At 50.3% G+C, this 16,723-nt stretch overlaps 1 protein-coding gene across 1 annotated transcript in view; it reads left to right on the top strand.

The window, feature by feature from the left end:
- CPNE9 (copine family member 9) overlaps positions 1–16,480 on the top strand; it is a 482,542-nt gene extending 466,062 nt beyond the window's left edge. Inside the window, exons 14-15 of the mRNA XM_078659325.1 lie at positions 9,669–9,742; positions 16,135–16,480. Coding sequence (XP_078515451.1) covers positions 9,669–9,742; positions 16,135–16,317 — 257 coding nt within the window. The 3' untranslated portion in view covers positions 16,318–16,480. The remainder of the gene's footprint in view (positions 1–9,668; positions 9,743–16,134) is intronic.
- The last annotated feature ends 243 nt before the right edge of the window (positions 16,481–16,723 follow it).

The raw sequence follows: 16,723 nt of genomic DNA, 5'->3' as shown, positions 1-16,723 counted from the left end.
AGTTTGCCTTGCTGCCTTCTGTAAGAGAGGGAAGCTTGCCTTGCTGCCGTCTGCAAGAGAGGGAGGCTTGCTTTGCTGCCTTCTGTAGAGAGGGAAGCTTGCTCTGCTGCCTTATGTAAGAGAGGTGAGCTTGCTTTGCTGCCTTCTGCAAGAGAGGGAAGCTTGCTTTGTTGCCTTCTGTAAGAGAGGGGAGCTTGTTTTGCTGCCTTCTGCAAGAGAGGGAAGCTTGCTTTGCTGCCTTCTGTAAGAGAGGGGAGCCTGCTTTGCTGCCATCTGTAAGAGAGGGGAGCTTGCTTTGCTGCCTTCTGCAAGAGAGGGGAGTTTGCTTTGCTGTCGCCTGTAAGAGAGGGGAGCTTGCTTTGCTGCCTTCTGCAAGAGAGGGAAGCTTGCTCTGCTGCCTTATGTAAGAGAGGGAAGCTTGCTCTGCTGCCTTATGTAAGAGAGGGAAGCTTGCTTTGCTGCCTTCTGTAAGAGAGAGAAGCTTGCTTTGCTGCCCTCTGTAAGAGAGGGAAGCTTGCTTTGCTGCCTTCTGTAAGAGAGAGAAGCTTGCTTTTCTGCCCTCTGTAAGAGAGGGAAGCTCGCATTGCTGCCTTCCGTAAGAAAGGGAAGCTTGCTTTGCTGCCTTCTGTAAGAGAGGGAAGCTTGCTCTGCTGCCTTATGTAAGAGAGGGAAGTTTGCTTTGCTGCCTTCCGTAAGAGATGGAAGCTTGCCTTGCTGCCTTTTGTAAGAGAGGGGAGTTTGCCTTGCTGCCTTCTGTAAGAGAGGGAAGCTTGCCTTGCTGCCGTCTGCAAGAGAGGGAGGCTTGCTTTGCTGCCTTCTGTAGAGAGGGAAGCTTGCTTTTCTGCCTTCTGTAAGAGAGGGAAGCTTGCTTTGCTCCCTTATGTAAGAGAGGGAAGCTTGCTTTGCTGCCGTCTGTAAGAGAGGGACGCTTGCTTTGCTCCCTTATGTAAGAGAGGGGAGCTTGCCTTGCTGCCTTCCGTAAGAGAGGAAAGCTTGTTTTGCTCCCTTCCGTAAGGGAGGGGAGCTTGCATTCTGCCTTCTGTAAGAGAGGGAAGCTTGTTTTGCTGCCTTCCATAAGAGAGGGAAGCTTGCTTTGCTGCCTTCTGTAAAAGAAGAATATTTACAACAAGGGGTGGTGAGGGACAGAGTCTCTGAATTAAGCAGAATACTCTCACCCAGTCAAGAGATCAGGGCTAGATCCAACACCGTTTTTTAGCTCATTGCACCATCCCAGTTTCAGAACCTGGCTGTATGCAAATTAGTCTGTCCCTTGCCCAGTGCATCATGGGAACAGGCCAGACCAGACTACAAAAGCCAATTCTTACACTGGGAAGGAAACAAGCTTCCGGGGACCGGTTTCTGGCATTACAGCCGTCTTCGGCCCGGCTTGCTTGAATCCTGATGGTGCAATGAGCAAGGGACTCATGTCTGAGTATACCCTTCCACGCTTAGGGTGGACAAAAATATTTACAACAAGAGGTGGTGAGGGACAGAGTCTCTGAATTAAGCAGAATACTCTCACCCAGTCAAGAGATCAGGGCTAGATCCAACACCGTTTTTTAGCTCATTGCACCATCCCAGTTTCAGAACCTGGCTGTATGCAAATTAGTCTGTCCCTTGCCCAGTGCATCATGGTAACAGGCCAGACCAGACTACAAAAGCCAATTCTTACAATGGGAAGGAAACAAGCTTCCGGGGACCGGTTTCTGGCATTACAGCCGTCTTCGGCCCGGCTTGCTTGAATCCTGATGGTGCAATGAACAAGGGACTCATGTCTGAGTATACCCTTCCACGCTTAGGGTGGACAAAAATATTTACAACAAGGGGTGGTGAGGGACAGAGTCTCTGAATTAAGCAGAATACTCTCACCCAGTCAAGAGATCAGGGCTAGATCCAACACCGTTTTTTAGCTCATTGCACCATCCCAGTTTCAGAACCTGGCTGTATGCAAATTAGTCTGTCCCTTGCCCAGTGCATCATGGGAACAGGCCAGACCAGACTACAAAAGCCAATTCGTACACTGGGAAGGAAACAAGCTTCCGGGGACCGGTTTCTGGCAGTAAAAGAAGGACGCTTGCTCTGCTGCCTTATGTAAGAGAGTGAAGCTTGCTCTGCTGCCTTATGTAAGAGAGGGAAGCTTGCTTTGCTGCCTTCTGTAAGAGAGAAAAGCTTGCTTTGCTGCCCTCTGTAAGAGAGGGAAGCTTGCTTTGCTGCCTTCTGTAAGAGAGAGAAGCTTGCTTTTCTGCCCTCTGTAAGAGAGGGAAGCTCGCACTGCTGCCTTCCGTAAGAGAGGGAAGCTTGCTTTGCTGCCTTCTGTAAGAGAGGGAAGCTTGCTCTGCTGCCTTATGTAAGAGAGGGAAGCTTGCTTTGATGCCTTCTGTAAGAGAGGGAAGCTTGCCTTGCTGCCTTCTGGAAGAGAGGGAAGCTTGCCTTGCTGCCGTCTGCAAGAGAGGGAGGCTTGCTTTGCTGCCTTCTGTAGAGAGGGAAGGTTGCTTTGCTGCCTTCTATAAGAGAGGGAAGCTTGCTTTTCTGCCTTCTGTAAGAGAGGGAAGCTTGCTTTGCTCCCTTATGTAACAGAGGGAAGCTTGCTTTGCTGCCGTCTGTAAGAGAGGGACGCTTGCTTTGCTCCCTTATGTAAGAGAGGGGAGCTTGCCTTGCTGCCTACCGTTAGAGAGGGAAGCTTGTTTTGCTCCCTTCCGTAAGAGAGGGGAGCTTGCATTTTGCCTTCTGTAAGAGAGGGAAGCTTGTTTTGCTGCCTTCCGTAGGAGAGGGAAGCTTGCGTTGCTGCCTTCTGTAAGAGAGGGAAGCTTGCTCTGCTGCCTTATGTAAGAGAGGGAAGCTTGCTCTGCTGCCTTATGTAAGAGAGGGACGCTTGCTTTGCTGCCTTCTGTAAGAGAGGGAAGCTTGCATTGCTGCCTTCTGTAAGAGAGTGAAGCTTGTTTTGCTGCCTTCTGTAAGAGAGTGAAGCTTGTTTTGCTGCCTTCTGTAAGAGAGGGAAGCTTGTTTTGCTGCCTTCTGTAAGAGAGGGAAGCTTGCTTTGCTGCCTTCTGCAAGAGAGTGAAGCGTGCTTTCCTGCCTTCTGCAAGAGAGGGAAGCTTGCTTTGCTGCCTTCTGTAAGAGAGGGAAGCTTGCTTTGCTGCCTTCTGTAAGAGAGGGAAGCTTGCTTTGCTGCCTTTGTACGAGAGGGGAGCGTGCTTTGCTGCCTTCTGTAAGAGAGGGAAGCTTGCTTTGCTGCCTTTGTATGAGAGGGGAGCGTGCTTTGCTGTTTTCTGTAAGAGAGGGAAGCTTGCTTTGCTGCTGTTATGCTGTACCTGCTTGGTGAGGAAGCAAAGCCAGCGCTGTTGTTGCACAATCTGTGCCTGTCTGGTGATGGGGAAGCTTGCAATCGTGCTGCTTTATCGTTATCTGTTCTTCCAATTGTTGATGCTTGCATTGTTTCTGCCTTTAGGCGTACATTCTCTAGGAAGAAGGGTTTTTCGCCCTGTCATCACCCAGTCTTATTTAAAAAACAAAGGAGATATTGAATGAACTTGCATAAAATGCCCTATTAACCGGGTACTTTTGCAATATTTAGAATGGAATACCGATATCCCTGAGGAATGCGCACAAATCCTTAGAGACAATATTTGAGTGCCAAGACATGTTGATAGACAAGTTTCTCCGGGTCCACCATTTGACCAGCCTCTCCTCAATGTTGTGGTAAGGGAGCACCAGTGACACATATTTCGCTTGCCCACACAATTTTAAAACAAGTCTGATGATTTAATAAAGGGTGATCATACATGTTGACACAAGAGGGGACATAACCTCACACGAACTAGGGACCCATAACTACGTTCAAACGGTTCAAAAGTTACTAAAAATGCAGCAGCACGTGTTGCCACTAGAGATCAGCGGAATTTGCGTAGTCTCGCTACTTAAATATCCGCGAAACGGTAAAAAATCTCTGCGAGCTCTCAAAAGTTCCATGAGCACGCAAAATTGCTTGTTCTGCCCGTTCGCGATGCTTTTTTCCTGTTCGCGAACGCTGTTTGCGTGCTCGGGGAGAAATATCTTGCGAACACGCATTATGAAAGCGCGAACAAGAAAAAAATTCTGCAGAGGCGCGGATCGCTGAATTTTTGGCAATTCCGTGTTCTCCCCGAACGCAAAATTACCCAAAGTCCGCGAGCGGAACGGAATTTACAGCCCAGGCCTAGTTGCCACGAGGCCCTTTGCAAAGCTGGACTGGACTGCTCACATTTTTGTTTGCTTATTACTGTATTAGGGTCCAAACTGGCACTAATGAGGTGTAGCCCAAGCCCAGAAGGATTACTGAGTTTGAAAAGAGGAAATAATGAAGTAATACCGTTATGAAATGTGCAGCATTATGCCGCATAATTTCCCTTATCTTGCAGCATAATTTCCCTTATCTTGCAGCATAATTTGGCCCTCTTCTTCCGCATAATTCCTGTGGCCCTGGTTGTATAGGATAACACGTGCCACCTCTTGTTTCGTGCCTGTATGGCACTGGCACTGGGACCTACTCTACCAACCAGACATCCAGGCCTGCTCTCTTCGCTCTAGACTGTTTAAGAGCTACAATGCCACACAATAGCTGCTTGGCGCTATACAGGAGGACGATGAAACATCACACTGCTGCTTGACCAATACGTGTTTTGTCATTGGATGCCCCTGCAGGTGGCACGCCCTTGCCCAGGGCTGCATGGCAGCAGAGGAGAGCACCCTCCCCAGCTCCTAAAGTTAATATTTGAGGACAGGATTGTGTGGGCGCTTTTTCTTAGTGGCCCAGGTCTCCGGTGAGTGCAGGGGCGGTCAGAAGCAGCACGTGCCGGCCGTCAGGGACAGGACCTCCTTTCCTTCACCAACAGCTAACGAGGCCGCGTTCTTGGACAGATAGTAATTAGGCATTTAATGACACGCGGATAATTATTTCCTTCCAGAGGGAAGAGGAGGTTAGTCAAGCGCTGCGAGGGAGGTTCCCAAGAGGCCGCGCTTGGAAGTCAGACATGTTCGCGGAGTCAGTGGGCGGCCCACATGTTCAGGCTTGGTTGACACGGTGCCATCAGTGGTGCCATCGGCCTGAGGTTCACCCCGGGAGAGTCACCAGCGCAGGGGTTCACCAGCGCCTTCTCAGGTGCAGAGGCGCTATGGTGCAGCGCCACAGCAGGCACTTTAGGCAGATGCCCGTAGAGAGGTGCTTCTCAGCTTTTCCACTTCTGAGGACCCCCATTGATCATTATTGAATCGTTATTGGAATCCGGGGACTCCCCCATTGAGTTAATACTGGAAGATGGGGACCCCCACTTAATGATACTGGAACCCAGGGACCCCCCGCCCCCACTGAGTCATTTCTGGAAGCTGGGGACCCCCCACTGAGTCATTACTGGAACCCGGGGACCCCCCACCCCCACTGAGTCATTTCTGGAAGCTGGGGACCCCCCACTGAGTCATTACAGGAAGCCGGGGACTCCCCCACTTAGGGGCCGATTCACAGATCTAACTTTAGACAAAATCCTAAACTTACTACTTTTGGTATTCACAGAAGTTAGGATTTTGTCTTAAGTTTGTCTTAAGACAGACTTAAGACAACATCCTAACTTAAGTCTGTCTTAAGTCTGTCTTAAGTTTGTCTTAAGTCTGTCTTAAGTTTGTCTGAAGTCTGTCTTAAGTCTGTCTTAAGTCTGTCTTAAGTTTGTCTTAAGTCTGTCTTAAGTTTGTCTGAAGTCTGTCTTAAGTCTGTCTTAAGTCTGTCTTAAGTTTGTTTAAGTCTGTCTTAAGTCTGTCTTAATACAAACTTAAGACAAAATCCTAACTTCCGTGAATACCAAAAGTAGTAAGTTTAGGATTTTGTCTTAAGTTAGTTCTGTGAATCAGCCCATAGTCATTACTGGAAGCCGGGGACCCCCCTGAATCGTTACTGGAACCCAGTATTATTTAATTTTCTGATTAGTCGCCGAGTGCCTTAGGAGGCTTCACGGACCCCTAGGGGACCCCAGTCCACAGGTTTGGAACCGCTGCAGTAGAGAGCACTGGGGCAAAACTCAAGGCTGGCAGTTCTGGGCGCTGGCAGCTTATTGCAGAGCGTGAGATTGAGGCGGGGGCACGATAACTACACTGGTGTCTTCCATGATGCACTTTCGCTGAAGAAGGGCGTCAGTGGGACTTAGAAAGCTGGTGTATTGTAACATGTACAAAGCCCTGAACACCATCGAACCCAAATACCTCAACGAGAGAGTCTCCTTCCACGACCCCAAGAGAAATCTCTGCTCCGCCGACCTCGCCCTGGCAGAGGTGCCCCGCATCTGCAGACACAGAATCAGCGGGCGAGCCTTCTCTTACATCACAGCCAAGACCTGGAACGAGCTACCGGTGAACATCAGACGCTCCCCGACCCTGTACACGTTCAGGATGGACCTCAAGACCTGGAACGAGCTCCCCGTGAACATCAGATGCGCCCGACCCTGCACACGTTCAGGCAGGACCTCAAGACCTGGAACGAGCTCCCCGTGAACATCAGACGCTCCCCGACCCTGCACACGTTCAGGAAGAACCTCAAGATCTGGAACGAGCTCCCGGTGAACATCAGACACTCCCCGACCCTGCACAGGGTCAGGAAGGACCTCAAGACCTGGAACGAGCTCCCTGTGAACATCAGACGCTCCCCGACCCTGCACACGTTCAGGAAGGACCTCAAGACCTGGAACGAGTTCCCCGTGAACATCAGACGCTCCCCGACCCTGCACACGTTCAGGCAGGACCTCAAGACCTGGAACGAGCTCCCGGTGAACATCAGACGCGCCCGACCCTGCACACGTTCAGGAAGGACCCCAAGACCTGGAATGAGTTCCCCGTGAACATCAGACGCTCCACAACCCTGCACACGTTCAGGAAGGACCTCAAGACCAGGAACGAGCTCCCTGTGAACATCAGACGCTCCCCGACCCTGCACACGTTCAAGAAGAACCTCAAGATATGGAATGAGCTCCCGGTGACCATCAGATGCTCCCCGACCCTGCACACGTTCAGGAAGGACCTCAAGACCTGGAACACGCTCCCCGTGCACATCAGATGCGCCCAGACCCTGCACACGTTCAGGAAGGACCTCAAGACCTGGAACGAGCTCCCTGTGAACATCAGACGCTCCTCGACCCTGCACACGTTCAGGAAGGACCTCAAGATCTGGAACGAGCTCCCGGTGAACATCAGACGCTCCCCGACCCTGCACACGTTCAGGAAGGACCTCAAGACCTGGAACGAGCTCCCAGTGAACATCAGACGCTCCCCGACACTGCACACGTTCAGGAAGAACCTCAAGATCTGGAACGAGCTTCCGGTGACCATCAGATGCTCCCCCACCCTGCACACGTTCAGGAAGGACCTCGAAACCTGGAACACGCTCCCCGTGCACATCAGATGCGCCCCAACCCTGCACACGTTCAGGAAGGACCTCAAGACCTGGAACGAGCTCCCGGTGAACATCAGACGCTCCCCGACCCTGCACACGTTCAGGAAGAGACTCAAGACCTGGATCGAGCTCCCGGTGAACATCTGACGCTCCCCGACCCTGCACACGTTCAGGAAAGACCTCAAGACCTGGAACGAGCTCCCGGTGAACATCTGACGCTCCCCAACCCTGCACACGTTCAGGAAGGACCTCAAGACCTGGAACGAGCTCCCAGTCAGCATCAGACGCTCCCCGACCCTGCACACGTTCAGGAAGAGCCTCAAGACCTGGAACGAGCTCCCTGTGAACATCAGACGCTCCCCGACCCTGCACACGTTCAGGAAGGACCTCAAGACCTGGAACGAGCTCCCTGTGAACATCAGACGCTCCCCGACCCTGCACACGTTCAGGAAGGACCTCAAGACCTGGAACGAGCTCCCTGTGAACATCAGACGCTCCCCGACCCTGCACACGTTCAGGAAAGACTTTCAAGACCGGGAACGAGCTCCCGGTGACCATCAGACGCTCCCCGACCCTGCACACGTTTAGGAAAGACCTCAAGATCGGGAACGAGCTCCCGGTAAACATCAGACGCTCCCCGACCCTGCACACCTTCAGGAAGACCCTCAAGACCTGGCTCTTCGACTAATCCGGAGCCGTCTCCCCCCCTAGCGCCTTGAGACCCTCATGCGTGAGTAGCACGGTATATAAACACCTGATTGATTGATTGATTGACGTTGCTCTTTCGTCTCCAGTAGATTCGATTGAAAGTGGTAGTCTGCAGTGTTCGGACTTCTACAGTGACACTAACAGTGCGCCAAACCTTTCTGTGCAAAGTAGACACTGGCACTTTCGAATGTTCCACATCGCACTTTTATTTTTTTGTGTCTGTTCTATGGTGAAAACGCCCAATGAGTTACAGGCGCAAGACCGTGCGCTTCCACAACACTCATTATGGGAGCCATGTCTTCCAAGCAACAGCCATGGTTTCACTTTTTATTTGAAATGTCTCCTTAGAAAATAAAATCATCTGTGTGGTAGATCAGGCCATGATCCGCCCACTGCCGAGATCTGTTTGTAGTCAAAGCTCCAATCCCAGTAAAATACACGAGTAGGTCTGTGTGCCTAACCCTGTGGACCAATAGAAGGTTACAATCATGGTTACCTTGCTCAGACTTTCATCTTTTCTCAATTGATAAAATGAGCACAACTGAGTTGATTGGTATGACATAGTTGGCACTGAGAGTCAATGTGGATACCCTGTCAAATGACATCGTTGGCACTTAGAGTCAATGTGGATACCCTGTCAAATGACATCGTTGGCACTTAGAGTCAATGTGGATACCCTGTCGAATGACATTATTGGCACTTAGAGTCAATGTGGATACCCTGTCAAATGACATCGTTGGCACTGAGAGTCAATGTGGATACCCTGTCGAATGACATCGTTGGCACTTAGAGTCAATGTGGATACCCTGTCGAATGACATCGTTGGCACTGAGAGTCAATGTGGATACCCTGTCGAATGACATCGTTGGCACTTAGAGTCAATGTGGATACCCTGTCGAATGACATCGTTGCCACTGAGAGTCAATGTGGATACCCTGTCGAATGACATCGTTGGCACTTAGAGTCAATGTGGATACCCTGTTGAATGACATAGTTGGCACTGAGAATCAATGTGGATACCCTGTCGAATTACATCATTGCCACTGAGAGTCAATGTGGATACCATGTCGAATGACATAGTTGGCACTTTGAGTAAATGTGGGTACCCTGTCGAATTATATTGTAGCCACTGAGAGTGAATGTGGATACCCTGTCTTTTGACATCGTTGGCACTGAGAATCAAAGTAGATACCCTGTTGAATGACATTGTCGGCGCTGAGTGTCAATTGGGATATCATATCTAAGGGCATCATCAGTGCTGATGGGATATCCTGCCCAATGACATCATCAGTGCTGAGACCCAGTGGGGTTATCCTGTCCAACAAGAACCAATGGGAATATCCCAGTCAATGACATCATTCGCATTGAGAATCAATGGGGATATTCTGTTTCACATTTAGAGTCGCTATGAATATCCTATCCAGTGACGTCATCAGCACTGACATTGTATCTAATGACATCATACGCAATGTATGTTCACAGTGATATTGTTTCTGTTGGTGCTGGGAGTCAATAATGATATTGTTACTAATGACTTTTCTTCTGTTTTCAGCAATGGAGGAGCTGGATGGCGACGAGGTGCGGGTCTCCTCCAGGGGGCGCTACGCAGAGCGGGACATTGTACAGGTAGAGTTTCAGAATGACCCATTAAACCTGGCTTCTGCCTAATACCTTTTTCTTCCACCACTACACATTTCTGTCTCTTCATCTCATTCTTTTTCATCTTTGGTTTATCTTTCTCCTCATTTTCCTTACTTTGATCAAAGTCTGATGAACAATAAGTTCTGGTGACCAAAAAAGTGTCAGTGGCCACCACCTGCAATCAGTGGCTCAAATTAAGCACTAGTACATCTCCAAAAGACAATTTGGATACTGCAAACCTGAAATAAAATAATGCCAACATGGCATTCAGTTCCTGCAGCCCCCCACTGGTTGGGGATAGAGCCATCCCCTAGCTGAATAAATCAAGCAAGTCCTTGCTTATCTTGAGCCGGTGCCCTGCTGGCCACAGACATGTGCTTGGATCTTCTTCTTCTGGAGACGCCCCACTCCGTTGCGCTCTCTTCCTCTAGTGGTGCTTTCGGCACATTGGTTTACACTTTAATCTTGCTGCAAATGTTGTGTGATGCTGAACAACACACCAAGGGCCTGAATCATGAAGGTAAACTTACATGTGTGTGTATGTTTACGCATTTTCAGTATTCACAAAACTGCATTTTAATAGTACGTTTACAAGTTTAGAGACTCCGCAGACTGGTAAAAAAAAAAGAAAAAAAACATACCTTATCGCCGCTTCTCTCCTCCACTCTCCTCTCCGTTGGACTGAAAGAGGAAGCACCCAGGCTCCCCTAAGCCAATCACAATGCTTTAATGCAGCGTTGTGATTGATCTGAGCACCATGGTTCGGCACTCAGACAGGCAGTGGACGCCTGGGCATGTTCTCCAACCAGGCTGTAACACAGCCTGCGTGGAGAACTTGCAAAGTGTGCATGACTGTTTGGCCGGCCCGAGCAGGAAGACAAGGTCAGCGGGTTTTTCAGTGGATTTGGGAAAAAAATGTCTAGTAAAGGACCTGGATTTTCCAGGTCTAAACAGTTATTTTTTTCCCTATCCCAGGGGAAATACACTCAATATAGCCTGAATTTTGTGCAAAGATACCTGCCAGAATAAGAAATTTCTTACATCCCACACCCCGGTTTACCCCACACCAAATTCGGGCCAACTCGGGGTGAGGAGCACTGTATTTGCTTTTGAAATCTATGTGCATAACCTGTGGTGTTTTGTGGGCTGAGTAGGCAGCCAATGAAAAGTCCTACAGGGGAAGTTCTGCCCACCACGTGTTTCGTAGGTTTTGTTTGACCCACAATACAAAATCCAAGCCTCTGTCACTCTCTTCAACGTTAGCAGCTGGAAGTTAACACTGAGGGTCAGTTGTATCCCTCTCTCCTTTCTCTTTATTCCCTGAGACACTTCAGGTACCAGGGAGACTCATCTTACCCTGGACATTTGTGAGACTCTGGGAGATGCTACCTTGCAAGTGTGACAACAAGGTACTCGGGCTGGGCTTGGAATGCAATGGATGAGGAAACAGGGACAAGCCAGAGACAATCATCGTTTGTAACACGCAGCACTATCATCCTGAGGGTGTACTGGGAGTGACGTCTCAGTCGAAGAGCCTGGTCTTGAGTTGCGTTCTGAGATCGGCCCGGGAGGATGCTGTTCAGAGTTGGACGGGAAGCTCGTTCCAGGTCTTAGCGGCAATGTAGGAGAAGGAGCAGCCCCCGTTGCGGATGCAACAAATGTTGGGGTGCACATGGGAAAGTGAGAAGGAGCGCAAGTGTCTTGTGGGTAGATGGAAGTTCAGTCGATGGTTGATGTAGGAAGGTCCTTGTTCGTGGAGAGCTTTGCAGGCATGTGTGAGGATCTTGAACGGGCATCTCTTCGGGATGGGGAGCCAGTGGAGGTTTCTGAGGTGGTGGTAATATGGGTCAGTTTGGGGAGGTCTAGAATGAATCTGGCAGCTGTGTTCTGTATGATCTGGAGTCTTTTGAGGAGCTGGGAGGAGATGCCGGTGTAGATAGCATTGCCGTACTCGAGGCACCTAATGACGAGGGCCTGAGTGACGTTCCTTCTGGTGTTGGTTGGGATCCATCTAAAGATTCTGCGGAGCATGCGAAGGGTGTGGAAGAAGGAGGAGGCAACTGCATGCACTTGTCGTTTCATGGTCAGTTTGCTGTCGAGATGATGCCTAGATTGCCTGCATGGTCTGCTGATGTGGGTGTTGGTCCGAGTTCTGCTGGCCACTAGCTGTGGTCCCAAATGTAAGTGTTCTTCCCGAAGATCAGCACTTCTGTCTTGTCACAGTTGAATTGAGACAGTTGTCTCTCCTCCAGTTGGCTCTGTTGGTCAGGGTGTCGCAGAAGTTGGTTTTGCCATTGGAAAGGCCTTCGTTGAGCGAGAGGATTAGTTGAGTGTCGTCTGCGTAGGAAATTATGTTGAGGCTGTGGGATCTGACTATTTCTTCGAGGGGTGTCATGTAGGTGTTGAACAACGTGGGGCTGAAGGATTTTCCTTGGGGTACGGCGTACATGATGTTCTTGGGTTTGGAGGTGAAGTGTGGCAGCCACATGCTCTGTCAGGTGATCCACTTGAGGGCATTTTTCTATATGCCTATGTTGTAGAATCTGTTGATGAGGATGTGGTGTTAAACAGTGTCGAGCGCAGCAGAGGGGTCGAGGAGGATCAGGGCCAGTCTCTCCGTAGTCGAAGAGGGTTCTGATGTCATCTGTGGCAGTGATCAGTGCAGTCTCGGTGCTTTGGTTGGCACGGAATCCTGATTGGGAGGTGTCAAGTAGGTTGTTTTGTTCCAGGTGTTCGGTAAGATGTTGGTTGATGGCTTTCTCAAGCACTTTGGCTGAGTAAGGCAGCAGGGAGATTGGTCGATAATTTTTGAGTTTGCTGGGGTCAGCTTAGGGTTTCTTCAGGCGGGGTCTGATCTCTGAGTGTTTCCCTCTGTCTGGGAAGGCTGATGTAGAGCTGGAGGTGTTGTTGATGCTGTTGAGTACCGTGCTGATTGGGTTGGTTGCCAGGTTGAAGAGACGGCAGGTGCAGGGGTCGGTGTGTGCCCCAGAGTGGATGAATGACATGATGGCCGTGGTGGTCTGAGTGGTGAGTGGAGACCAAGTGGTGATGATTTGGCTGCTGTGTGCTGGTTGGTTGAGGCTGTTGAGGTTTAGAGCAGCGTGATGGGAGTCGAAGGTGTTGTTGATGGTGGCAATCTTGTTGTGGAAGTAGTCCAAGAGGGTGTCGCAGAGTTCTTGAGAGGGGTGGATGGTGTTCTCTGTGGCTACCGGGTTGGAGAATTCCTTGACTATTTTGAACAGTTCTTTTGAGTGGTTGTCTGCTATATAGATATGGGCTGTGATGGTTGCTCTGTTGGCTTGCTTGATGCGCAGGTGGTGGTTGCAGAGGGCTGCTTTGTGAGCGGCTCTGTAGGAGGGGGTTCCTTGAGGCTCACCATCATTTCTCAAGTCCGTAGCAGTGGCGCTTGGCGGTTCTGAGCTCTGGGGTGTACCAGCTGGCTTGTTTTCAGGTTTTGTTGTTTTTGCTGGTTTTATCGGTGTGGCTGCCAGCGAATTTGGTGATCCATGCAGAGAAGTTTTAGACGGCCTTGTCAAGATCAGATGAAGCTTTGGGTTGGGTAGTCCTGAGGGCCTGTGCCCATTGTGTCTCAGTTACGTTGCCCAGCTGTGGTGGTAGGAGCTGTGATGCTTGGTGATGGTGTGCTGAGCATCGGAGAGTGTAAAGTGAACAATGGCATGGTTGGTCCAGGTGAGTTCAGTGACAAGGCAGAATTTGATTCTCTCAGTGGAGGTAAAAATGGAGTCAAGAATGTGTCCGGTTTTGTGTGTGGGTTCGGTGACCAGTTGGGTGAGGCTGATGTTGTTCAGGTTCTCCAGGAAGGTGGTGGAGTTGGCGCCCTTGGCGTCTTCGACATGGAATTTGAGGTCAGCGGGTAGGACATAGTGGTAGGAGTTGGTCGGGGGCGATGCGGTTTGAAATGACATCGCGAAAAAATTGTTGGGGACCCAGGGCATGTATACGAGGGTACCTCTTATCTTGCTCTTGGCATTGGTCTGTAGTTGGAAGTTGAGGTGTTCCATGAGAGGTGCGGGGTCGTCGTTGGTGGCGATGAATCATATGGATTCCTTGAAGATGATGACGATGCCCCTGCCATGTTTGTTGGTGTGGTCTTGGTGTATCATATTGTAGCTGTCGGGTGTTGCGGTGGCAATGTCAGAGTTCAAGGAGGGGTTGAGCTACGTTTTGGTGATGGAGGCAATGTCAGTGGAGAGGGTGATGGTGTTGCAGATTTCTGCAGCGTGTTTGCTGAGTGATCGGGCATTGAGCAGGATGCATTGGAGTGGTTTTGGGATGTTTGTGTTCTTCTGGGTGGAAGTGGCACGAGATCCAGTGCGGACTAGCGGTCATTTGTTGCAGGAGAAGCAGCAGTGGCGGTCCCTTGGTTGATCGGAGGGAGGAAGTGGAGCAGGGGTGTAGCAGTGGGTGGCCGGAGGGCCAGGGCTCCTTTCGCTGGGCGCGGTCCAAAATGTCTAGGGGCAAGTAGATTGCCTGTCTCCAAGGAGAGAACTCAACTCATGTTTTCAAAGAGTCTGAGAAGGAAGACAGACGAGGTGGTAATTACAGATTCTGGCTTCTAAGAGAATGCCAATGGTAGGGAAAATGTTATGTTATGTTATGTTATTTATTTTCTTCTATAGCGCACGGCTACTCCGAAGAGCATCCCAGCGCTTTGGCGAAGAGAACTAGGTACAGAGTAACAACACAACAGCTAAAAGCTGAGGAAAAACCAAAAACCACTATTCAGCAAAAAGCCAAGTTTTCAGTTCTTTCCTGAACGCTAGAAGGCTGTTAGCCTTTCTTAAAAACAGAGGTAGCTCGTTCCAGCCCCGCGGAACCAGATACCGGAATGACCGGCCTCCGATTCTGGAACGCTTGATGGCAGGCACAACCACTTTAGCCAAAGAAGCTGACCGCAAAGCCCTGCTAGGCAGGTAGAAAGAGAAACGTTTCCCTATGTACTTGGGACCTATACCGTGAAGGGCTTTAAAAACCAAGGTCAGGCTTTTAAATAAGATTCTCTTGGAGATGGGCAGCCAATGTAATGCTTTGAGTAACTCAGCGGCGCTGGCCCGTCACGGGAGCCCAAAGATGGCTCGAGCCGCAGAATTCTGCACCACTTGCAGGCGGGTCAAAAGATATTTAGGTAGACCCAAATAGAGGGCGTTCGCATAATCTAAACGCGACCCTATTAGGGCTTGCACAATTGTTTTTTTGTGGTGGAGTGACAGCAAAGGAAGACATTTCCTAAGCATCCAGAGAATGCCAAAGCATTTCCCTGAAAGCCCGATGATATGGGGCCTGAAAGATAGGTCACAGTCAATCAGAATTCCAAGGTTTTTCGCCTTGAGAGAGGCATTGTCCAGGGGAAACATATCCTGTGGCCACCAGGCCTTCCAGCTGGGGTCAGGGGTACAGCCAAAAAAAAGCAGCTCCGATTTGTCGGAGTTGCACTTTAGGCCATGACGCCGGAACCACTCGAAGACAGCACCAAGACAGTCCCTAATCCGTATGCCGTCGAAAGCCCCACCCCTGTCACAAGTGAACAGAAGCTGGGTATCGTCAGCATAGGATATGATCTGGGCGCCAAAGGATTCCGCTACCACCGCCAGAGGGGCCATAAAGATGTTAAACAGCATGGGGCTAAGAATAGAGCCCTGAGGCACCCCCACCTCTAGCAGCGACATATCCGCAGAATAAGGAGGCGCCCAGATCATTTGCCGGCGGCCGGTAAGAAAAGATTTACACCAGCTCCACACCGTCCCACGTAAGCCAATTTCCCAGAGTCTTAAAAAGAGGCCCTCGTGGGGAACGGTGTCGAACGCCGCCGACAAATCAAGCATAACCAACATGGCCTTACCTCCAGAGTCTAAGACCTCCCTGATGGCGTCGGTGACCTCGAGAAGGGCAGTCTCCGTGCTAAAATTAGCACGGAAGCCAGATTGAGACATGTGGAGGAGGTCGTTCTCCTCGATGAAAACACATGTGAAAAGGCAAAAACCCAAATACATTTCAAAGTTCAGAAAATTATGCAGAATAAACGAAATGAAGAAGGAAGCCAAGGGAATGAGATGAGATGTGTGTAGAAAATTGGGCTGAAAAGAGTCCAAAGCGGGTATTGGAGTATTGGGGTAATAGGACCAGATCGAAGATCATCGAGGTACAATAGCAAAGGCCAGAAATAATTAGAGTGAAAATTGTAGTTTTGCTTTCCTTGAATGCGCAATTAAAGATCTCAAGTGCATAAAACTGTTGTGTCTCACTCTCAGTCTGGCAAAGGTGATGTCTGCAAGGACGGTGATGGCCTCAGACCTTGAGGTGCTGCTTGGTATTCTCCAGAAACCTGACTTGTTCTCTTCACTTCTTGTCTCTTGCAGTTTGTGCCATTCAGGGACTACGTTGACCGATCAGGGAACCAGATCTTGAGCATGGCCCGCCTCGCCAAGGACGTTCTGGCTGAGATCCCGGAGCAGCTCCTGTCCTACATGAAGAGCCGTGAGATCAAGCCACGCCCGCTGGCGTCTGCCGGCTCGCTCCAGAACATCGCTCCGCAGAACTGAGGGTCCGCAGCGGACATCCACCCATGGTGGGATATGGGTGCTCTGCCTGTCCCAGAGATTAACAGCTTTGGACTCAACTTCTCAGCATTGACTCATATCCCCATAAGACTACTGTGTACATCTGACCGCTCCCCCGCCACCCTACTGCTGCCAAGCCATCTGTACAGAGTCTGGACTTCTGGAACCCACTGGACAAGGCACTGGGCACATCCATGGCTGTCCGCGGAGCAGCCTTGACTCCTCCAGAAGAGCTTTGAGCAGAACCAGCAGCCATGTCAAGAGTTAGGTGGACGCTTCCCAAACTCAAGGAGTCGGCCACACGAGTGGTCAACAAAGGGTGGGAAAAGAGGACACGGGGGACTTGAACCCGCAGCTCTTTGGACCTGCCGAAGGAGACGTGTTCGCT

Source organism: Lissotriton helveticus, chromosome 9, assembly GCF_964261635.1.
Source record: "Lissotriton helveticus chromosome 9, aLisHel1.1, whole genome shotgun sequence".
Lineage (NCBI taxonomy): Eukaryota > Metazoa > Chordata > Amphibia > Caudata > Salamandridae > Lissotriton > Lissotriton helveticus.
This window is presented reverse-complemented; position numbering and strand designations above follow the sequence as displayed.